The sequence below is a fragment of the Crocuta crocuta genome, unplaced genomic scaffold (genome assembly GCF_008692635.1).
Source record: "Crocuta crocuta isolate KB4526 unplaced genomic scaffold, BGI_CrCroc_1.0 scaffold422, whole genome shotgun sequence".
Classification (NCBI taxonomy): Eukaryota; Metazoa; Chordata; class Mammalia; order Carnivora; family Hyaenidae; genus Crocuta; species Crocuta crocuta.
In genome coordinates this window covers 1,135,854-1,160,049 of record NW_027529554.1, presented here as the reverse complement: position 1 = coordinate 1,160,049, position 24,196 = coordinate 1,135,854, and the positions used below count along the sequence as shown (strand labels likewise).

At 40.4% G+C, this 24,196-nt stretch overlaps 2 protein-coding genes across 4 annotated transcripts in view; one reads left to right on the top strand and one right to left on the bottom strand.

The window, feature by feature from the left end:
- The window catches only part of SPMIP2 (sperm microtubule inner protein 2), a 94,505-nt gene extending 84,787 nt beyond the window's left edge, over positions 1-9,718 (top strand). Inside the window, exon 5 of the mRNA XM_077761464.1 lies at positions 9,537-9,718. Within this exon, the coding sequence (XP_077617590.1) occupies positions 9,537-9,584 (48 nt within the window). The 3' untranslated portion in view covers positions 9,585-9,718. The remainder of the gene's footprint in view (positions 1-9,536) is intronic.
- FNIP2 (folliculin interacting protein 2) overlaps positions 1,945-24,196 on the bottom strand; it is a 90,385-nt gene continuing 68,133 nt past the window's right edge. For all 3 annotated transcript variants that reach the window (XM_077761461.1, XM_077761463.1, XM_077761462.1), the window contains 3 exons: positions 11,503-11,703; positions 7,636-7,751; positions 1,945-5,692 (listed from right to left, as the gene is read on the bottom strand). In XM_077761461.1, coding sequence (XP_077617587.1) covers positions 5,614-5,692; positions 7,636-7,751; positions 11,503-11,703 — 396 coding nt within the window. In that variant the 3' untranslated portion in view covers positions 1,945-5,613. The remainder of the gene's footprint in view (positions 5,693-7,635; positions 7,752-11,502; positions 11,704-24,196) is intronic.

Below are 24,196 nucleotides of genomic sequence, written 5' to 3'. Positions count from 1 at the left end.
GGCTATGCTAACTGATGGCATCTACTAGAAGGAAGCCATAAGAACAGGATGTGGACCTTGGAGGGGAGAAGGGTTGTGGATCAGACACACGGGCCTGCAGGTGCGAAACCTGTAACACGACAGTTTTGCTAAAGGCAGAAGACATCTGTGGTCAAGTCCCCTGCCTTGGCTCTTGGCTCTGTGACTCAGTTGTTCTTGGGGAAGTATGAAGTTTAGTGGGACCCTGTTAGTCACCTTCCTGACTGGTAGCTCGGGACCTTCTGTGGAAATGCCCTGCAGAGAGTCAGCCCTCAGGCAGCAAACACTTGGGGAGAAACAGCATTTTTGTCAGTCACCGGCTTGAACCTTTATCTCCTTGCTGAAAACCAGGTCCTACCTAATACAACCCAACGTGGGGCATGTTTTAAGCAACCTCCCTTTCCCACCCCCTCCAGAGGCAGCCCCCTCTGCCTCCCAACCTGGTTTCCAGATTCTCGGGTAGCTGGCACGGCTGGATCTCCGATCGATCGGTTACTATAGGCGCTCAGTCTATAACTCAGAACCCCACCCCCCAGCCCCCTTGGCTACCAGGAAGATTTCCCTGGGACTGCTTTCTCCACCTCCCTCTGTCCTGCGTACTTCGACCAGCGACCAGCGCCTAGCACCAAAACATTTGTTGAACGGATGAGTGAATTAATAAGGATTAAAGGATATATCAACCAAGCTTAAAAAGTAAATAATAAATCTTAATCTCATCGAAAAAATACCTTCACAGAAACTTCCACGCTGGCGTTTCACCCAAATTTCTGGCTACCATGGGCTAACCGAGGTTGACACATAAAATTGACTGTCACAGTACCTATCTCATTCAGGTGACAATTAAGCATATATAAAGCACCTGACAGAACAGTCTAGCTACCAGGGAACCGAAAAGCAAGGCGGCGTGTGTGTACGTGTTTAACGTTCTTCACCAATGGCAAAATTTTTAAAGTTGCTTGAGGGATATGGAAAACACTTCTGAAATTTTCATTTAATCCAAAAGGGAGTTTGAAATACCTAACGTTCATTCTCCCCATGGTCTTTAAGACGACATGATTCAGGATGGTATTATGTATGTTACAAAAGTTATACTTAAAAGCATTTTTTCCCTGAGACTATACATATGAATGATCTCATCTTTTACATAGCAAATATTACATAATGCCCTTTACTTTCCTGAAGTAAAATTCATATAGAGTATAACCTACTTCCACACATAATTTGTAACAAACCAGTAAAATGCCCTAGATGTCCTATTTAAAAAGTAACCTGTTAAAATAGATTTTAATACACAGACACTGAAACACTAGATTAGAATAGGAAATATAAGGGAGCAGGCAGATCTTTCATCTATATGCGGTCAGCAGGAATGCTACAATTACAATAACGAAGACTGAAGCGGATGCACAGATGACTCAAATTCATGAATACAGTAGTGGTTGGTAAGGTTGTTTTCCCAATTTATGTTAATTCTTGTAAAAATTCTGAATCTTGCAAAGTAAAATCTTCTCTTGATGTATACAACACTGGCATTCCTGGAAACTTCAGCATCTGTTAAACTCATGTGAGAAACACATTGTGCTTTTATGTAAAGCAGAATTAAATTCTTAGCCTAGATAATTATAAACAGCTTTTTCACCCACATGACCGTCTGGCGGAACATTTAAAAGTCATGCAGGCGGTGGGACAAATCCTCATTGGGTGGGGTGTCCCCTGCATTTCAAGACCTTTCTCTTACCGTCCTTGGCCCCCATCCACCGGCAGTTAACTCTCACCATTTCACGCTAACCAAAACGTCCCTACATTTCCCAAACACCCCTGTTGAAAATCGCTGACATATACGACCAAGTGAACTAATGGAAATGATGCCTCTAGGTTTTCAAGTTCTGAGATTAAACATAACAAATCACATGCAGTACCAGGAAATTGTTCAAGATAATTTCAAAAGGTTTATTGCACCAAATGCCACAGAAAAATGGATCAAAATAATACATGAACAAGTTTTAAGAAAAGATTTCTATACATTGCCATTGATATCTATTTACCTGATCAAAAATATAAAGTCCTATCAATTTGTCTTACTGGAGCTTCAATAATAACAAATCCCAGAATCTTCTCCTTTTTTAAACACCACTTAAATTTAAGCATATTGCAGTCTTGCTCCCAAGATATATGGTCACCAAAATTTTGACACTTAAAAATTAACACTCAGAGGGGGCTGCTTGATTTAGGTAAATATTGTATTAAAATATCCCCTCCCCCACAGCACAATAAAAAAAAAAAAAGGTTCACATTTACCAAGAGAAGCTAAAGGCGTTTTCAATTTAATGGTGAAAGTCTGCATCAACAAAATACTTTCAAAAGTATAGATTAGTGTGGAAATCCAGACATTTAAAAGAATTTTAGGGTCACTTTATATTCTTGATTTTTATGTACAACCAACTCTAGCGAAGAACCTAAAAAGCTACAGGCTAACTTTTTATAAAATCTCAGGACCTAATTATAAGAGCCGAAACGACAGTTTAGTATCACTTAGCAAGCGGGGACTTTCCCTCCCTCCAAAAAAGTTACTTTTGAAAAATATGGTTAAGTTTAAAAAGTTGCGATGTGTAAACGGCAGTTCCATGGGATGTGAAAAGATTATAGTTACTTTTATTAAAAAACAGCACACTTCAGAAAAATGGATTGAAGCCTGTACAAAAAGCTATTTAACACTGATAAAAAATAAAATACTTTGGAATTATGCACAAGTATGGAAGCTACATTTTAAATTTTCATTGTCATGTTTAAACGTACACAATTACCTTTACATTCATATCACTCGTCGATCTATTAAAAATAAAACTGCAACATGCTAGAAAGAGGCCCATCACAGTAACATGGACACAGGCTGCTCTGTCATGCCTCACTAGCTTGCTTCAAAAAGCAAGATGCTACAAAAGTTACACTCAACAGGTAAGACTTAAAAGTTGAAGAAACCCTAAAGGTGGAATCCTGTCAACTGAGGTAGTTTTCTTTTCTTTTTTTTTTTTATTTTAATTTTTTCTTCAAGTGGGCATGGGGTGGGGGAGGGTCCCTTTCTTGCCTCTTCGGCTAAGACAGAATGAAGCCACTGGGTGGTGTGAGTGGGTGTATCTCAATGCAATTCCATGAGATTTTTTTTTTCTTTTCCACTTTTGGGAAGAGGTTGAATTTAAGACAAAGAAAACTTGAATGTTATTTAGAGGAGGATTATAAAAGAGCAGCAACATTCTTGGTCTGTTTTTGTAGGCAATCGATGTGAGGATTAGGTTCTGACTGGAATCCTGAGTGTCACGGAGGCAACCCCCCCATGTGACCCACCTGTAGTTTCCAACAGACATTTTCCAAGAGAGAGTTTTAGAACAGTAGATTAAGAGGCAAATTAAATGTTCTCAGGCTTTGAGAGGACTGGGCTAAATTTTTATGTATGGAGTTTAGAATCAGCTATTTAAAGCTCAATTTCCCCCTATGTGGGTCTAATTTTCAACATGTCGCTACAAACACATTTTGAATGAAACTGGTTCTGTATCCAGTTACTTTCTATGAAACCCTGGAAGGCGGTGAATGAGGGAAAGTGCTCAAAACGTGTAAACAAGGAAAAGGGAAATAGAAACGAGGGGAATGCTCTAAACTGGTACAGATGGAAATGACATAATGTCAGCTATTATAATTTATTCACACATAACGAGAAACAAATGATGACCAAGCTGAGCCACAGGTGAGGTTCATTCTCTGAGTAACAGAACAACAAGCGGTGACGTCACAGAACTAGAGACTTAAGAACACCAAGCTCAGATGTTAGCGGAAGGGGATGAGAAAAACATAAAGCTGGAAAGCTTCAATCTTACGAAAGACACAAAATAAAAATTAAATATCTTATTTAGAGCCTTAATGCACCCGCCTACATTTCACATCATAAAACAGAGAGAGAAGAAAAGGTAGCAGTTCTGACCTATCCCTAAAGAATTATTACACCTAATTTTCTCCATTGGTACTTGCATAATGAACTTGCATTTGTAAAAGAAGAACAAATTTATTTAACTTGGTGTTCAGAATCCAGATTGTAGCAAATAAAAAATCTGAAGTCATTCTAAAAGCCCTAAAAGGGAAGTTACTTCGTAATCTTGGGTACAAACAGATGCATGAAAAGGAATGGGATTAATTCATAAAATAGTGTTAGAGAAATGAGAGCCTGGTTGTAATCAATTGTACTCAAGACCTGCAAGGTGCTAACAATGTTCTGATTGGCTAGATTAGCGCCGATCTTTTAACAATCAATATTTTTAAACTCTTTACCCTGGATGTCGGGACATACTCTGACATGGTCAGACTTCATGACCAGTACACTAAGTAAAGTTCCTTTCACATTAATGAAAAACTAAGGTTTGTTTTGTTTTTTTTAAAAAGTGAGCTATGCTAATAAACAGTCCTTCATTTTGGCAGATTTTATAATGGGTACATTAATTTCTGGAGAGGTGTTTTGAAAAGGACTTAGGCATTAGAAGGCACAGAGATGATAATGTAAAAATTTAGATCATTTATGGATTGTTTATAAATGTACAAACTAATTACTTTCATTAGTCATCCTGAACTGTTGCAGGTTTCATTTCCCACCAGGCCAGCTGCGCCTTTTAAAGTACAAATAGTCATTTGTATGAACTATTACAGGAAGAAAGTGGCTTCGGCTGGAAGAATTCAGCAACAGAAACACTCTTGAGCTTATAGAAATAACTTTGGTAAATGGCCTCTCTTAAAAAGGCCGCTGAAAGCTCTAAAGTATGCGGATAAAACATATGGTATCAGACTGTGCACTCTGCAGCTATGAACTACATCTTGATGAGATTAAGATGCTACATTGATTCCTGGGTTTATTGCACCAACAATCCATCTCTAACCTACCTGTGGCTGCATCTGCAACAAGGTAAACTCCAAGAAGATGTGAAAACAGTGGGTCCCTAAAGCACTCTCTTCCCAACGGTCGATCCTCTTTCCTGTTTCGCATCAGGCGGTAACTCCTGCGGCTAGCGGACAGGAAGATGGCACAGTGTGGCTTGCTTTCTGTCACCTTTTGTAAACAGCAAACTCTGCCCTGGAATTCAAATCCCTCGTTCTGTCTTAGAACAGCAAATCACACTTTCTCCAGCTTGGAGAGCTCACGCTGAAACTCTGAAACACTCTCCTACTGGAATCCTATGTACACTGCTTACCCCCGCTCCAAAGTCACTTGCCCTTATTCTGCCCAAACACATAGGCGCTCTGTACCGACAGCTTAGTGTTTAGTGTAGTGTTATGTCTCCTCCTGCCAAAAAAGTCACTCTCTCTGTTGATTCATGGGTAACAAAAGGCCGAAAGTACTCATGAAAAACACAAATGCCATTATGTCAAGTAAACCTAAGTTGTCCAACGAGGCATCCACTTGAAGCAACAAAACAAAACAAAACAAAGCAGTGGAATGACTGTTTCTGTTTGCTCTTCTCATGCTTTTGACGTCACAGAGAGCTTATTCCTTTCGCCTTCGGTTCAGAATCTGATTTTCTTTTTTTCTTCCAAGGAAGAACTGTCCTGAGCTTTAGCTTATAAGAGTATTTGAGCGACGTAAGGAGAATGAGTACTGGCAATAGCAGTCAACAGGGGCAGGTCGTTTGATTCAATCCTAAATATTGAAAAAAGAAAAGAATGTTAAAGTAGCATAATTTCACAGGAAAGTATTATTGCTAGATACCAAGCTTGCCAGAGGATTGCTTAAAACTAATGACAATGTAAGAGATGGAAAGATGATAAACTTGTTCTTTTAATGTGATCTCCCAGCGAATGCCGCCCAAGGAAGCGGAGGAAGATGCCGGTGTGCTGTGCCTGTGGACACAAGGCTGTTCTTCCCTTGGCAGGGGTCACCCAATTTTAAGCGCATAACTTTTCTATATTCCCCGACAATTACGGTTTTCTCCAGTGGCTGTAGTCATTCTGAGCGCATGCTGAGCTCATGGTGAGGTTCCACACCTGGGCTCAAATCAGTCTTAGGACAACGATGAAGGTGGGAGCTTTTTCAGAACACTTGAGGATTTGTTCAACAGGTTACACAATTTAGATCCTCACTAAGCATCTGAGCCACAGCATTCTGAGAGCAAAGTGACACTAATAGATACTGAGTCAAGAGACATCACAGCATCAAATGGACGTGGCTTTGACTCCCTCTCTTACAGCAGAGGCGGATACAGTGTGGTTACTGGCTGAAAGCTGCCAAATGTCCTGAAAAAAATTAGGACTGCTTCGGTCTGTGGAATATGTCCTATTTTTTCCCCCTTGAATTCCAAAAATGAAAAATTAAAAATAAAATTTAAAAAGGTAGCTGCCATTACTTCATGGAATTTTCTATGCCTTCTCCGGTAACGCTCCCTACAGATCTCCCTTCAGGGTGGATGAGAAGTTCTTCAGTACCTTTTGTGCCACTGGCTCTGACTAGAAGAGGAAGGGGCTAGAGAGGCTGGATGTGACCCCCACGAATCATGCACTAAGAAGACCTAGAGATGAGAGAGGTAAATAAACCCTTTTGGTCTTTCTAACAGTGTCTGTGGACACCTGCCAGCCAGGGAAAGATCCCAGAAGTACAAGTCACACACCTGGCAGTGGGGAGCCTGGTGAGCAGGACTAACGTGGGAAGCTGGTAAAGAGACCGAAACAAAAACTAGGAATAACAACAGCAACAACAACAAAGAGATATGTGGCAAGTTAACTGCAAAAGCAAATGCCTAAGAAGGGAAAAATATTTTTGGAATAAAGTATGGAAAAAAATCTATGATAGGAAATGCCAAGAGCACCCTAAGTCACATCCTGGGTGTGAAAGATGGAAAAGTCTGGCAAGAATGCAAAGACCCGAGCCTTGAAATAATACTTTGGTTAGCAGGCTTGATGGAGAGTTTCAAGGATGACATCATATATGCAAGATTTGCTTGCTCAAAAATTAGGGGAATCCTCATCATAGTGAAGGGGGGTCAATTCCCCATAAACGGAGTCTTTTAGTTAGTTTTCTGTTGAAAAATTAAGCAGAGACGAACAAAAGTCAGAATTTCTTCTCCGAGAGAAGTTCTGGCAAAGACCCTGTGAGGACGATGTACATTAGCAGTAGCATCAGCATATCTCCCCTTCCAAGGGGCCTGTGATGAGGGAGGGGAAAGTACCGCTCCCCCCGCAAACATGCAGGTGGTCCTGAAGGTCCAGGAGCGCAGCCTTCTTTGCCTCCTCCAGGGAGCAAAATGCAATTCTGACAGGCTGCGCCTTTGACGTCTTACTGAAATGACTAGACAGGGGCAGGCCGAGTGGGACTAAATTTTTCACTTTCAAGCATAAAATAATCTGGGGAGAAGACTAACATCAAGTACTACTAGCTTAAAGTTCTGTGCTTGTTTCTGAGTCTGGAACTCCAGCATCAGAGATACGAAGAGGGGAAGGAAGGAAGCCGCAGAGGCACACATCTGATGACTGTTCAGTGGGGCGCCAGGGCCCGCAGGTGCCGGGTGACGCAGGCCGCGTGGGTGAGTGGGTGCAGCGCTGGGGTCAGCCCCAGCGTGGGGAGGGATGGCGGCGCGTCACAGAACTCACCCCAGGACGACACCTAATTCTTTCACATGGACTCGTGTGTGACCACGCAGATACTCAGACAGCATCTTACTTTTCAGGTACATCTCCTGTAGTCTGTCTTCAAGATGCATGATGCACTGGGGAGCCAAGAACATTCACAATGAGGGCCGGTATCCAAATCTCTGCCAGAATCTCAATATTCTAAGAGCTGGAATTCTCTTAATTCCTGTCTAAGTACACAGCTATAGCCTCATTCCTTTCAAATACACGTAAATATTATAGACCATACCAAACCCTACCACTGGTGGGTATAAGAAAAGGTTTTTATAAAACAACAGTTTACTTTTTCTAATGACTAAGATTTTCATACATATCTGCTAGTCTTTTTTAAAAAGCATTTTTAACATAGCTGAAATCATTCTGTAAGTGTATTTATTTCCTACTTTTAAACAACTTTACAATAATCCTTTCCCCATGTTATTAATAAATCTTTATCAATGTGATTTTTATGGCAAAATGATTTTTGAGAATGCGCATTATCATTATTTGCATATCCACATGGCAATCTGAGTTTTGTTACCATAATTTTTTAAAGAACATCTTTGTTGTAGTTTTCCTGTATCTCAGATTATTTTGGCCAAATACATCCACCAAAGTAGAGCAAATGGAACAAGGTCACTTTAAATTTTTTGTTTTGGGTTTTGCTCTCAAGAGCGCATTTTAACTAGGTCTTTAATAACAATAAAGAAAAGGCAATTATTCTCAGGACATCTCTACCCTTGGAATTGTGTCCAACTTCATTTTTTAGAGAATAGCAACCATCTGTGTCTTTCACCAGAGGCGAATGCTTTTGCATTTGGCAGGCAGAGCCATCCAAGCCTCTTCAGTAAGACACCTGACGGCTTTGGCAAGGGTAATTCCATCATACATAATTTCTTCTAGACCATTACGCCTGTTATCTTCAAGGTAAAAAGATTAACAGATCCATTTGAAAATGTTGATCTTGACCATCTGGGCTGATCAGTGACATGGAAAAAGTATCTCTTCGAGATGCAATCTTACAGTTTTTCATTGGCTTAAAAATCTCTTACATGCATTGTGTTGAGGGGAGGAACAACAACTGGTAAGTGACTAATAATTAAAGCAAGGAGGGTTTCACCAATTCTCACCAGTTACGTGGTAAAAGGAGCTCCTGTTAAGTTTCCGTTTCTTATAGAGTGAACACAAAGTTTTTAATATGAGTGTTATAAAATATTAAAAGGAACATTCACATGATGTTGAATCTTTTGTTTTAAATGGTTAATTTACACTGTTTTCATAGTCCCTATGAAAGCTGTATGTTGTACTGTGGAAATAAAGAGAGCACTGGTCTATATGGAATGTATACTAAACTCAAAATCAAATCATTTAGAATTATTTTTATGAAAGGTTTCATTATCAAATAGAACCACTTTGGGCTCCGTCCTCCCCTTTTTCTGGGATTTTATTCCTGAGATGAATTTGTTTAATTTTTAACTTCTGAAATTTTAAATAGCTACTTTCTCTTTTCATAATGAAGTCTCTCATAGTCATTTACTCTTGTGTTTTAGTCAAGCGATTTTTAGGGAGAATTTTAAACTGCAGAAGAAGTTTTCTTTGATCTTGGTTTTTGTCAGGTTAAATAAGTCATTCTATTCCTACTGCTGAGTAGCTAAACATGCTTCTGCCAAAAAAACAAAAACAAAAAGCAAAAACAAACCAAAAAACATACTTCTGTCTATATGAAGTAAAAATAATTAATTATAGTGATTTATTGCTTGGATAACTAAGATGTCAAGTGTAATAAGAGCTATGTATTACAGAATAAAATATGAAACATGGCAAATACTTAAAATAGTAAAAAGTAAAAGTATAAAATCTAATATATCTTTCTTTCCTCATAGAAAAGGAAAGTTGAGCCACTAAACCAGCATGATGCAGCTTGCTACTAGAAAGAAAAACTGACCGCAAATACAGAACGAAAGTAAGGCCATCATAACTCATCAGTACTTCTCACATCACCCCCTGGGACAGAGGTCCTGTGAGAGCATGCTTCAGTCTAAAGCCCGAATAAATATTTTGGTGAAAAGGCACTGTCAGTCTTTACAACCACTAAGATTATTCATGAAACTAATTATTGTCAGCATTCACGCTAACAGTACCTGTTTCCTGCGAGCTGATCACATGTAACTATCCCGAGTGCTTTGCCTGAATCATCCAATTTCATTTTCATAACCACATGAGATAAGCTCTATTATCTGCTCAGCTTTACAGATGAGGAAATGGAGACCTTGAGAAGTCACACAGTTAGGAAGTAGTGGAGCTTGGTCTAGGATATGACCCTAGACTACTGGACCCTAACGGTCATGCACTGGCCATGGCTGTACCCGGACTGGTAAAGTATCGCATATGGGCACGGTGCTTTAGTAGTTTAAAAAGCAGTATCTCAGACCAAATTTTCAGAGCCTTCTCACAAGATGTGCAAAGGATACTATCTGTTTTACAGGTGAGACAGCTGAGGTTCGGAGATGCTGAGGACTGTCCACAGTTACACAACGCATCAATGGCAAGCCTAGGCTTTAACCTGGCTGCACTGAGGGGTCCCTCTGTCACGCCACACTGGCACGACAACTACCAGTACCTCAGATCCCCTTCTTTTTAATGTTTATTTATTTTTGAGAGAGAGAGGGAGAGAGAGGGAGGGAGACAGAGAGAAAGAGAGACAGAGAGAGACAGAATACAAATGGGGAAGGAGCAGAGAGGGAGATACAGGATCTGAAGCAGGGTCCCGGGTCTGAGCTGTCAGCATAGAGCCCGATGTGGGGCTCGAACTCACAAACAGTGAGATCACGATCTGGGCCAAAGTCGGACGCTTAACCGACTGAGCCACCCAGGTGCCCCTCAAATCACCTTCTTGAAGGCCAGGGAAGTCTTAACTTTCTGAGGAATGTGATGCATCGGTAGGTCACATCTCAGAACAGTTACCAGTCTTTTCACGGTTAGTGTAGGTCCTTCATATTCAGCTTCCTACTTTGGTATTAAGCAGTCTGTATCTCCTGTGCAGGTAATGGATGGATAGATGGATGCTCTGGTCTGGGAGCATACTGCAGAGGGCAGCCGAGTGTGGGGGGCAGAGCAGAAAAGGTGGGCGCTCTTTCACCTCAGTGCAAATCCCCAAGGTCAGCTCACTTTTGCTCTTCCTCACTATATGCCCTGAAGCCTCTCTTCCGCTTTTGACACCTTTCTCCCTCCCTCTCAAACTATATTTTCTCTCAGTCTCTCTGCAGATAAACACACATTTTTTTTATATGTATTCATTCCAGTGACTGGGGGAGAGCTGTTGATCATTTTCTAGGAGTTTACGGGCTCTATTTATTGTCTTTAATATAATGTTATGAAATCAATTTTAAAATCCCATCTGAAAAGGAACACAACGATACCATCTTCTATGGGTATGGTACTTCAAAATTTTAAATGTTTACACAAATGATATTCCATTTCATCCTTAACAATTTTATGAGAATGGTCCCTGAACAAAAGGAACTAGAATCCCTTCAGTGGCTGGCTTGTTGATGTTGATCCAATAAAAGGAAAACAAATGAGTTCTCCAAATGAAGAATTTAAATGTCCTTTTATGCTTATTTCTTTGGCCATATTCCTTTCTCAAAAAGATTTCAGTGTCATTCTGTGTCGTTTCATGGAAATAACTATCACTACTGAAATCTATCCTGTTTGCTGGTTTTACGTTGCGTGTTCAATTTTTACTTATGCTAACGTCCAATTATACTAAAAACAATACATATCAGTATTGTTAAGTGTTTTGTTTTTCCTTAACTGTATTTCTATGGTAAGATGAGAACAAGTACTTACAAAATCCGCAGGGAGGTGAAGCTTGTAAAGCTGTAAGATGGAGTGAAGCAAACTGGACACCTGACTAGAGACCAAGACATCCTGGCCCAGTTTCATGCTGTCCGTCACTTTCCTCTGACTTGTGGCTACCTGGACACTCCACTTATCCGTGTCTGCAATAATACAGACAGCTTCGGCTATCGGCTCATCGAGTACTGGATGCTGGAAGAGAAACACAGTGGGTCAACGTTTCACAACCCTGCCAGGGGCACTCAAAACATCCAGTAGCATTAGTCTAACAGTTCAGAAGCTGCTGGTGGGAGCTGCAGAAATTTAGGGTGTCATCATGACTAAAATAGGAACATCATCAAATCATCATTTAAAATTAACGTGATCACAACTGCATTCAATCAATATTTCTTTCTTACACCCAGAAGGTATGCTGTAAGTGTTGTTGATGTTCATAGATAAGTGAAAAAATATGTGCCCTCCCTATATTCCAAGAGACTAAAATTCCTTTCCTTTCTCTTATTTCTTTAAAAAAAATTTTTTTAACACTTATTTATTTTTTTAGAGACAGAGAGAGAGCACAAGCAGGGGAGGGGCAGAGAGAGAGGGAAACACAGAATCTGAAGCAGCTCCAGGCTCTGAGCTGTCAGCACAGAGCCCAATGCAGGGCTCTAACTCACGAACCATGAGATCATGATCTGAGCTGAAGTCAGATGCTTAACCCACTGAGCAACCCAGGTGCCTCAGATTTCTTTCCTTTTGAAAGACTACACTCTCCTTGTAAAATGGAGAAAATCTGAATAAGGTGTAATATTCTATTGCCATTTCTCCAAAAGAAGGTTAGGCAGGGTAACTTATTATTCCCTTAAAGTTATAGATTTAATCATTAAGCAGTATTTATTTAGTGACCATGTGCTACATACATAAATCAACTCTACCAACATCTAGATGAGGCCACAAGGCCAAAGGATGGCTACTGATGAATAACTTAAAATGCAAAATCCTTGGTAACTATGTAGTGATGGATAAAGCAGGCTGGCAACTGGTAAACTGTGCCACAGGGCAAACAGGGTCAGGCAGTCAAGGGGAAAAAAAATCTAATGTCTTGAAACTGATCAAAGTATAACTGCTTCATCACCAGCACGTGGTGTCAGGGCAATGTGGCTCATTGGTGGAGGTCATGAATGGAAGATACTCCACGCATGACTTATTTTAGAAGGCTGCAGATCCAGATATGATAACAAAAAGGGACAGAGAAGTTGGCTCAATTATTCTAAATGGAGATACTTAATGCATATGAGAAACATATAAAACAATCAACCAAACATGAAACATGAGCACGACCCTTATTTATTTATTTGAGCCAAAAATCAAAAGTCTTACACTCCAAAGACTGAGCCACGTAGGCACCTCAGCATGAGTCATTTTTAAATCACTGGATCAAAGAGGCAGAATCTAGGGTGGAAATCAGAGGAAAGACTGAAGACAAAGGATCCAAGGGTTGGGACAAACTGATAGGAATCTGTGAGCCCATTCCTAGGTGGGGGCTGAATCTCTTCTGCCTGTATCCTTAGCCCCTAGCACAGGGCCTGGCATTGGAGAAATGTTACTAAATTAAAATGAGACTGGTTAGGGGTGCCTGGGTGGCTCTATCAGTTGAGTGTCTGACTTCAGCTCAGGTCATGATCTCGTGGTTCATGAGTTTGGGCCCTGCATCAGGTTCTGTGCTAACAGCTCAGAGCCTGGAGCTGCTTCAGATTCTGTGTCTCCCTCTCAACCTGTCCTCCCTTGCTCATGCTCTCCATTCAAGTAAATAAACATTAGAAAAAATTTTTTAAAGAATAAATGAGACACGTTACACAAGCCCATGACAGAGTTAAGGAGCATCCTGCATTCCCTAACACAGCACGGTATTGCTGACTTTTATGTTTACAGGTTCCAGAACAGAGAAGAACCAGCCGAACATTTACAGAAGAATACCTTAGAAAAAATACTGGAAGCATTACATTCTCAGGTTACTAAATGTCTAACATAGAGCTCCCTGAATATAGCCAATGGACAACCCAATGTCTCCATCTAACTATATCATTTAGTAGCTACTCACTTATTTACTGAACACTTTTTAAAGGAAGATGGAAATGGAGGAAAATGTAAATAGTCAAGAAAAAAGCAATAAATGCTGAAATGATAAAAAAAAATATCATGAGCAGCTACTTTAGCTACAATTTAAGGGGCTCCAGGGCTACTGGCTGCCCATCCCTGAACTTGTCTACACTTCTGGAGGTCAGAGAGTTGAAGCTTAAGTTTCAGTGATTCTAGAGGTTTCTGATACACATCTTTCCAAAGAAAACACAACCTCACTAAAGAGAAGGCAGTTTAAACATATTATGATTTGGCTTATTAGTCAATCTCTAAGTTTTTAGAATTTAAAGAACTCTAAGATCCAGAAGACCATGTCTGGATTCATTACAGAAATACACACCCACACACACCCTATGTGCTGGTATTCAATTTAAAACTCCTCTTAGAAAAGGCTCTACTTTAAAGGCACATATACAACTACAATAAACAAATAAAAAATTACATGTGTGCTTCTTTTCAATACTAACTTATTAGCCATATCTTAATCATAGAAGTAATAGTGAAATCTGTCAGAGAGATTTTTTAAAAATGTTTATTTTTGAGAAAGAATGAGAGAGCATGAGCCAGGGAGGGGCAGAGAGAGAAGGAGACACAGAATCCAAAACAGGCTCCAGGCTCCAAGCTGTCAGCACAGAGCCCGACACGGGGCTCAAACTCATGGACCATGAGATCATGACCTGAGCAGAGTTAATGCTTAACCAAGTGAGCCACTCAAGTGCCCCCAAACACTTTTTAAAAAATGTTTTATTTTTTGAGAGAAAGAGAGAGAGGAAGGGGGGGGGAGAGAACACATGCTAGAGCAAGCGGGGGAGGGGCGTGGGGGACAGTAATCTGAAGCAGGTTCTGCACTGTCCGGATGACAGCAGCAAGCCTGACACGGGGCTCGAATTCACGAACCATGAGATCATGACCTGAGCCAGAGTCGGACGCTCAACTGATGGATCCACCCAGGTACCTCTGAAAGATCCAAACACTTATTAAAAGCCTGACCCACCCATCTGCTGTCCTTAGGGCTTGAGTTTGGGCATGGAGACTAGAAAAAAAGAAATGGGCAGGAGAGGCAAGGCATGGCTGCATCCTGATGGAGACTGCGGCTTCCTATGGATCTTAAGAAAAGGAAGACACGATATGAATAGCTATCTGCAAGTAAGATTACTTTGTAAGATTCCTCTTAGTATTAAAAAAACCCTTTAAGGGTGGGGGCACTTTGTCAGTTTGACTAAATACATCAGAAAACCAAAAAAGCCCCCATCATATATTTACCCTTTTAAAAGTTCTCCTCCCAACCATTGTGTCTAAGATTTTAAAACTTTTTTTTAATATTTTTTATTTATTTCTAGGAGAGAGAGAGAGACAGCGTGAGCAGGGGAGGGTCAGAGAGAGAGGGAGTCACAGGCTGAAACAGGCTCCAGGCTCTGAGCTGGCAGTCAGCACAGAGCCCGATGCGGGGCTCGAACCCACGAACCGCGAGATCATGACCTAAGCGAAAGTCGGACGCTTAACCGACTAAGCCACCCAGGCGCCCCATTGTGTCTGAGATTTAATGAGACCTCCAATTTGAGTTTTGAATGGAAATCTGAAGCAAATATTAATATTAAAAACAGTCATTTCCCCATAAAATGTTTGGTTGAAAACTTCATAAGCCTTAGGGACAGTGTTATATATCAACTTTCCTTTTCTCTCTCAAATTGAAGAGAGGCAAATTCAAAACGAGTTTCTGGACCACAGAGTTGGTTAAATTCTCTTATCAGGATGAGCCGGCCATGTTTCTATTGTCTCCATAATCTGAGCCGTCCAAAACCACTGCCCTATGCCTGCCCCCCTTCCCACCTCAAAAGAGTGCCCACAGCCCACTGAGCGCACGTCCACACTCCAGGCGGCACCACAGAGCTGCCGGCCCTCTGGCCCCTGCTGCCCTCCCGCAACCTCTTCCAGGCAGCTGCCAGCCGTTTCTGTGCCTCCTTCAGAAACGTGACCAGACACAGACATTTCAGAAACTTCAGACAGACTGGAGGATGCAAGAGCACAGCCGATCAGTAGGGAGCTGCAGGCGACTGTGAGGGTGGACGGCCAATCTCCATTGCAGGAATGAGGCAGCCCCAATAAGCCATTATCTTTTTTGCCTTCCTCTGCTCTGTGAGTTAGAAACAGTCTTTTATTTAGCTCCACGCTGTCAATATCTCATTTATCCAATCTACTCTCCTGTGAGGATTTCTCAAGATACAGTGACAAATGAAATGCTCATATTATGGATCTTTAAAGGTTTCTCAAATATTCTTTGACTATTATATTTTGTTTGAATCAACAGGGTTAGGCTGGTTAATTTACAGCCACTAAGCATGCATGCGTCTGTTTCCCAGGAGCGTAGATGGCTGGGACATTCCAATTTCAGGGTTCTGGATCAGATCTCTGAGTACACGGATATGCTGCCGTGACGTACACACCCATGACTTCTGCCTAACTTAAACTTGCACAAACAAGAAATGTCTACAAGGTCTGAGTAATCAGAAGAGCCGTGGTTCTGATGTTTCAGTGACAGGCAATGATAAGACAACTGCAAAGGCTCTGAAGTAAGGCAGGGCTGGGCTTGAACACCACCTGTCACATACTAGCTGTAGGACCTTAAGCAGCTCATTAACCGGGGCTTCAGTTTCTACATCTGTAAAAGATGACCTGTTTCACGGAGTTTCTGTGAAACTTCTGTGACGTTTAAGTGAGGTTTAACTCATGGAGGTTTTCTGTGAGAAAAACGTGTATGACACTTGTAGCATAGACACTAATTTGCCACATTCGACTTGCTCTCTTACCCTACTCTCTGTCTATATTAGTCATGGTCACTGAACCCTCAAACTTCCTAAAATACCACCTTATCATTTCCCTTACCAACTCAAAAACCTACCCTAGCCCCTATCACCCAAACACCTAACTTCGAACTTTTCTTTTTCCATACTTAAAGCTCTTCACAGTCTGGGCCAGATCTACCCATAAGTATTTACGTCCAGAACTTTCTAAGGATGTTCTGCTCCAGGCTGAGAGGACTCCTGCCTCTTATCTCAGGTTGTGCCCAGAATGTTTTCCCTGCTACCTTCTAGACTTTTCAACCTTTCAAGGACCCAATTTGGGTCCCATCCCCACGCCCCACCTCACACCACAGCAAGACATCTTTCCCATACCCACTGCTCTTCCTTTGGCTTCTGAGAGCTTTTGCAATCTACATTTTGACATTTAATCACTGTCTCAACTTGTTCTCATCTTCACATCTGTTTGCCTACTCAGTGATTACATAATTAACTCAAAGAAAGAAATCACTTTTTTTTTTTCCTTCTGTAGCCTCTTAAATGAACATAACAAAATGTTAGGCATGTGCTAAGTATCTAACACATGCTGGCTCTTTGACTAATTCTCTATTCAATTTCTTTTTTTTTAATGTTTATTTATTTTTGAGAGAGAGTAAGAGAGAGTGTGTGTGTATGTGTATATGTGAGCGGTGGAAAGGCAGAAAAGAGAGGGAGAGAGAGAGAATCCCAAGTAGGCTCCACTCTATCAGCACAGTGTCCGACGTGGGGCTTGATCTCATGGACCGTGAGATCATGACCTGAGCCTAAATCAAGAGTCGGACGCTTAACTGACTGAGCCACCCAGGTACTCCCCTCGATTCAGATTTATTTTTGGATTCAGTCCAGTTCCTATTATGTCATCTGCACAATTAATAAATTTCTTTTCCATGTACCACATTTAAATGACTGATGTTTCATGTGATCAATATAAGAGCAGGAAAATACCATTCTCATATATATCCCTCCTATAATTAATTAATTTATCATGCCATTTTTCCTGTGGGGTGGCTAGGAATATAGCACTGCTCTACAGGTAGAAACATTGAGGACAAAAAAATATAAGAGTTTATTAAATATCTTAGTATGTCAGAATTAGAAGCGAGGATCTCATGGAAATGTTTCCAACTTTTAGCTCAATGAGTCTGCCAAGCCCTCTCACTTTGATATCCTAGAACCTTGTCAGGGTGGAAATCCCCTGAAAGATTAGATTACATAAGTGTGAATGACAGTCTGAACTTAATGTCAAAATAGGAAAAAACACAGTTGCCTCTATTATGAATTTCCCATATTTATGCTCTTGGTGCTGCCTAATACATACTCTGAACTGACGCTTTATCAATCCTTAAAGATGTCCAGCCCACTTGTGTATTATGGACATCAGGAGGGTAGACAGACTTCTGTACTTGTAACCAGCTCTAAAATATGCACACTGGTTATAACAGTGCCGATTTAATTACTAGGGACAAACTCCCTGAGCAGCCTCTTACAAAAACAAAAAAGCAAGTGATCTATGATACGGGAAATTGGAAGCAGCGCCTATGTCTTTTCTTTTTCTCTGAAATATTCTGAATAAAACATAAGATTCTTCAGCATCATTTCAGTATCAATTTGTTATTCTATATAATTCCAGCATATTTTATAACTTTATTAAACTGAATTTGAATAAGAGGATGTCACATGACAAAACACCCTTCAAGAAGATTCTCAGCCTTACGTTACAGCAGCATGACTTAGTAATATTAGCCTTTACATAGCTTTAAGTAAGCCCTTTCATTAGTCATGCAAAGACAACGGGATGACTAAGGCAGTGAAGTTAACTTGCTCTTGGTTGGATGTCCTCAGATCCCCCTTTTTATTCTTCTACCTCATTAGGAGTCAAGGCCCACCTGCGTAACCACAGCCTCTCCTGCCTTGGAACCTAAGACTTAAGCAATGGGAGACTCCTTGGCCAACCCACCCCACTTCTAGATGGCTGAGCGCCATGTGTAAGGACTGTAGCTATGCATGGATTGCTGACCAGTGGGTTGTTGTTGGTTTTTTTAATAAGACCAAAAAAAAAAAAAAAAGACCCCCACAAAACAAAACAAAAAATCCTTCAGTGTCACATCTATTCATAGAAGAGGGAACCTATTTATCACTCACCATTCTTAAACACATCATCTGGCCTATAAATCATGCAGAATACTATCTTTTATTAAATGCTAAGCATCTAGACTTTCCTGACAGCAGTTTTACCAAGAAACGGGACAGACAGAACCTCCTGTGGCGGCAAAGCCAGTTTTGCCTGTAGGTTGGGAAGATGATTCTCGACATAATCAGCTAGAAGAATCTTCAGTTTCCTGAAAGAGCCACATGATCCCCCACACCCCCTGGCCCCACTTCTTGCCCTTCATTCTGCTCGCTTCCTACAGACTCCCTGGGATAGGCATCACTTCCAGGAAGCCCTTCCACACCTGTCCTGCACCTCCCACTGCAGTAGACTACCACACCATTTTTATGGCTTATTTACTTCTTTGTGCTCCTGTTGTAGATTTCAAACTCCTATTGTAGATTTCAAACCGCCACATCATCTCTTGTGCTGTTTACAAGAGTTTTCTTTGTCTTCTGTGTCCTATAGCTTAAGACTGGATTTGTTTATATTCACCCTGCTTGGGAGTCAGTGTGCTTCTTTAATCTGAAATATCACAGCCATTCTTTCTTCAAATGCTGTTTTCCCTCACTTTCTCAGTTCTCACCTGAATATGCTATCAAATTTTCTCATTCTAGCTTCCATGTCACAAATTCAAATTCTCTCCAGCAGTATTTAATCTACTTTCCTCTCTAACTTATCCCTTGGAATTGAACTCTTATGGCCATATTTTTCACCTTTAGAAGTTCTTTTTGGTCCTTTTACAAATCTAAATCATCTTTTATCACATCACCTCATCTCTTTTAAGGTTCTGATTCCTTCTTTTTTTATGATTGTAACCATTTTTAAGCACAGTGACTTAATAGTTATTTCAGATTCTTCTAGGAGTGCTAATTCTTCAGCTTGTATTTGCTTACTCTCCCTCATCACATTTTCCTCATACATGGTTTGTAATCTCTGAACATGAGCCCATCTTGCTGGGGTTGTCTATGTCCTATGTGTGTCTCTTGGAAACAGGTTCAAAGGCAGCCACCAACGGTTTAAGAGTTACAGGGGCGCCTGGGTGGCTTAATCGGTTAAGCGTCCGACTTTCGCTTAGGTCATGATCTCGCGGTCCGTGGGTTCAAGCCCCGCGTTGGGCTCTGTGCTGACTGCCAGCTCAAGGCCTGGAGCCTGTTTCAGTTTGTGACTCCCTCTCTCTCTGACCCTCCCCTGCTCACGCTGTCTCTCTCTCTCTCTCCTAGAAATAAATAAAACATTAAAAAAATAATAAAATAAAAATAAGAGTTACAATAAAGTGGAGAAGAGGAGAAGCAGCTATCCATGTCTTACAAGCTGGTGGTTATGAAAGCACCCAGTGTGCTTCCTTCCGCCAGAGTCCTAGAGGTTTCTGTGCTTCTGGATTTTATATTTAATTCTTAGGCAGGGATTCCCAAATCACTTGGGTACAATAAATCTGGACCTCCAATCCACTCACAGAATAGGACTGGGACTTTGATACCTCATGAGGGACTTGATTTTCTCCCACCCAAGTTTCCAACTTGTTTCTTTGCTGCTTCACTATTTATGGCTGGAAATTTCTAGTCCCCCTTGTCATGGAAGGGTAGTTCTTTGAACCTCTAGGTTTTTAAGGAAGGGTTCAGGTCCATGTCCCAAGCCTTATGTGTGTATAGGACCACATCTTTCACCTGAGTAGATCTTAGAAACTCAGTACCCAATTCCTAGGACCTGTTTCCAGCTGAAATCCCACAGGGCCATGGTTATAGCAGCCCAGACTTACTTGTTCTGGCTTTGATTTCAATTTGTTTCTGACACAAAAGGATTTTCTTTTTCTTTTCTTTCTTTCTTTCTTTTTTTTTTTCATGCACAGGTATTATAACAATGGGGCTGGATGGGGATGGTAATATTTTATCCATCATTTCTAAAGTTTTAGGGAGGAGGCACACCATTTGTATCAGTGCAACATGGTGCTGGAATCCTCCAACTTTATATCTGGACTGTGCCTATAAATACAGTACCCAGCACATAAAAAGTACTAAGTATTTTCTGATAGACAGTAAATCTCCAAAGCGTGACTCTCCTACTCTTCCCCAAAAGCCATCTCCAGCCTCCCTGCCTTGTTTTTGGCCAAACAAGTCAGCCCAATCAGTGACATGCCACCATCAGAGATTTCTAGTTTATACCCAGCACACTGTCAACGTATAAAAATAACATAAAAGGTAATAACTATATATTATGTATAATAGAAAATATATATTTTATTTTTATCCTTGTTTAGGTAAAGGGCCAAAGGCATCATGTCTAAACATACTACTCTTCCCTTCAATTTTTAAAAGAGTATCTTCCACTTCTCTTTACTTCAGAAGAAAGAGACATGCTATTCATCAGTTTTAACCGTAAACACACACTCCTAAATCCAGTTCTGTAGAGAACAGTCAACTAACATCACTGAGCGTTTTCTATGTACACTGGGTGAGGTGCTGGGAACATGCAAGGAACTAAGTCTCCCTTCTCTTCTCCAGGGGCCTACTGGTAGAAAGATGCTGGAGACCGAACAAAGGTGTGGTGCAATGTGCTAAGGAGCCTACAGGTTCTACCTGGGGGCAATTCCAGAAAAGGATTCAAATAGTGGGAAACTATTAGAGCAGATGAGTAAAAGATCATATTCAGGTGTCTGCAAGAGCCCTCCGTGGCATTGTAGGAGACGACTGGAAGGGGGAAGAGACTGGATGCAAGAATTCTAGTTGGGAAGGTTAAGGGGAGCTTAAATAAGATTATACTGCAGTCACTGTGAGAAGGAGAGAGAATCACGAAGATTTCAGATTGGAGGTGGTCAGAGATCAACAGATTTTTCAAATATTAAAAAAAAACACACAATCCACAAAATACATTTTGCCATCACAGCCCTACATGCTTATCCATGTGTGAACATGTGTCCATACACAGATGTATGTGCATGTGTACATACACACATATATATACATATATAAAGATTTCTCGAAACAGTAAGACAGCGCTGTAGGCCCAAGGCACTGTCATTCTCATTACCCAACTTAGGAAAATGGAAGCATCAAGAGGTATTCTCAAATAGCAGATCTGTCCTACATGGATGTTTCTTTTGCAACACTATTGATTTTAAGGTTGTTGTTGACTTGAGGCACCGTAATGCTGTCTGTATTACTTAGGGAATGATTTACCATTTGATGTGACTTGCTGTTCTTTTGTAGTCTCCCTGGTTGATTACACGGCATGGCATAATTAGGTATTCATGAGCATATATCACAGCCAAGCTCTTAGCAAAGCTCCTTATCTGTGTTACTGATTTCTGCGTGGTATTTCTGGAGTCAATCTGTTGCCACTCTCAAAATTAAATGAAAGAGGCTGCAATATCCAACTGTTAATTTTGTTTTCTAGATTATTCCTGTAAAATGCCTGAAGCCCTGGAACATAGTTTTTAAAAAGGCATTACAATGTGATGTTGATTTTGGTCTTGATTACCCTACCCTGCAGTTAGCTGCTTGGCCTGCTCCTTGTGATGTCATGGGCAAAGAGAAGAGGACGCTGTTAGCGCAGAATGAGTGCGCCTGTGTTCTGTTCCGTTATCTCCAGTAGGAGTTTCCTGGGAAACTCATTTACAAAGCGCTTTCACATATATTATTTTAATAGCTAACATTTATTGGGCATTAGTAATGTGCCAGGCCCTGCGCTAAACGCTTGATATGCATTATCTCAGAGTCTTCAAACCAGACCTGTAAGTACTATTCATTTTTCAGAAGCTGAAACTGATGCTTAGAAGAGTAAGGAAACTTGCCCGAGGCCACAAAGCCACTAAGTGGCAAGCCAGGATTCAAATTCAGGTTTGTCTGTCTCTAGAAGCCAAACTTTTAACCACTGGGTTTTATTTCATCTGTTCCTCCAAATACATTTTTTTCTTCCCTGAGGCTTAGTGATGCCAACTCATTTACCTATCAGCAAATGAGTGGTAACACTAAAACTTGAATCCAGCATCAATGTTAAGTCAGTGCTCCTCCCCTACTATCCCATAATTTAATATCCCTAACATTGCCCCGGACAGCAGTATTCACAGGCAGACAAACACACTAGAGGAAAAAAGGAGAGAGAAAAAGCTACTTGAGGGTCATAGGTACAGTGGGAAGCTGGCTTTCCCACTCTCTCTCTCTCCCACTTTAACATTTAAAGTCAAAAGGAAAACACAGAAAGAATGCACATTTAGATATGGCAGGAAAAAAATGAAACTAAATATTACTTTAGCCTAATTTAAGGCAGCTGTATAATCTACATGCTAGGAGACAGAGAAACAGTTCAAATAACAGAAAAGAGGTAGTGTATGGATTAAACAAAAACATGTGTTTAAATATTTAAAGACCATCACAAGCTTGATATGGAAAAGCCAATAATAAAAATGGAAATAAAATAAAGTTAATACGTCTTTCTTTACTAAGACCAGACTAAGGAAGCACATAAAAAGAAATTCGTAGTATTGGAAGCTCTAGAATGTAATCCCTCGATGAGAGAAGAAATTCCACGAACTAGTTCGCCATAGTTATAAAAGTGCGCATTTACATAAGACAGATTTTACAATCCACTCATGCATTCGTCTAGAAAATAGATCAATAACTTAAATCAATTGCTTGCAAATAGTTAATAAAAATCCTTCGCTAAACACGATTATGAATATCAAAGCCCAATGAAGTCTTACATGAACACTAAAAATTATTAACGTCCAAAAAATAGGTTTTTGAAAGCAAGTTAAATAAAGCAATTTATCCCAATCTTTTCTTCCTAAACAAATTATTAATTCAGCTCTAACTGTGGTCATGTACATTTGCTCTTGGATCTTTGCTTCCTTCTCTGGCAACATACCCAAGAATTTAAATAATTACTAGGCTTATAGAGCAGTAAATTCAATATAATGTTAAAACCCTAATTTATTTTTCAACAAATATTTGTAAATGGCAGTTGAAAGTAAGATTATTTTTATTTAAACACCATCATAGAACGGAGTCCCCGTTTGAGAGGCAGTTTAAATGGAACACTACTTCAAAAACAAAATTCATTATGATGAATGTGCCAAGTAAAATTAGAAATCTACTAATGCTAATTGGATGCACTCTGAATGTATTAAACTTCCGAAGATATTTTTATGAACCCTTTGCAATTTCCTATTAACACCCATGCATGGCTGCACTTTGGATGTACCCACAATTTGACACAATATAGGTTATTATGCTTAATAACTTTCGATCTCTCAGGGTGATTGCATAGTCTGAAGAAATGAGAAAAGCTACAGTGTGAAAACACGATGTCTGAAAGGAAGGGGAAATGATATATGAAAAATCTTTAAGAGTCCAAATAGAGAAAACATGGATTTGTTTTTTTTTCAAATGTAAGAATTACAGAGCTCAATGGTCCCCATTAGCACCTAATACACAAAACATTGGAACTTGTCAGTCTATGGGGGGAATAAAGTCATGAATGGTTTTGCAGATAAGTTCAAGGAGGGGTATCAATCAACTATATTTCCACAGTGGTTAAGTGAGCAAGTCCAGGGCTTTTGCCCACCCCCCCTCCCCCCACC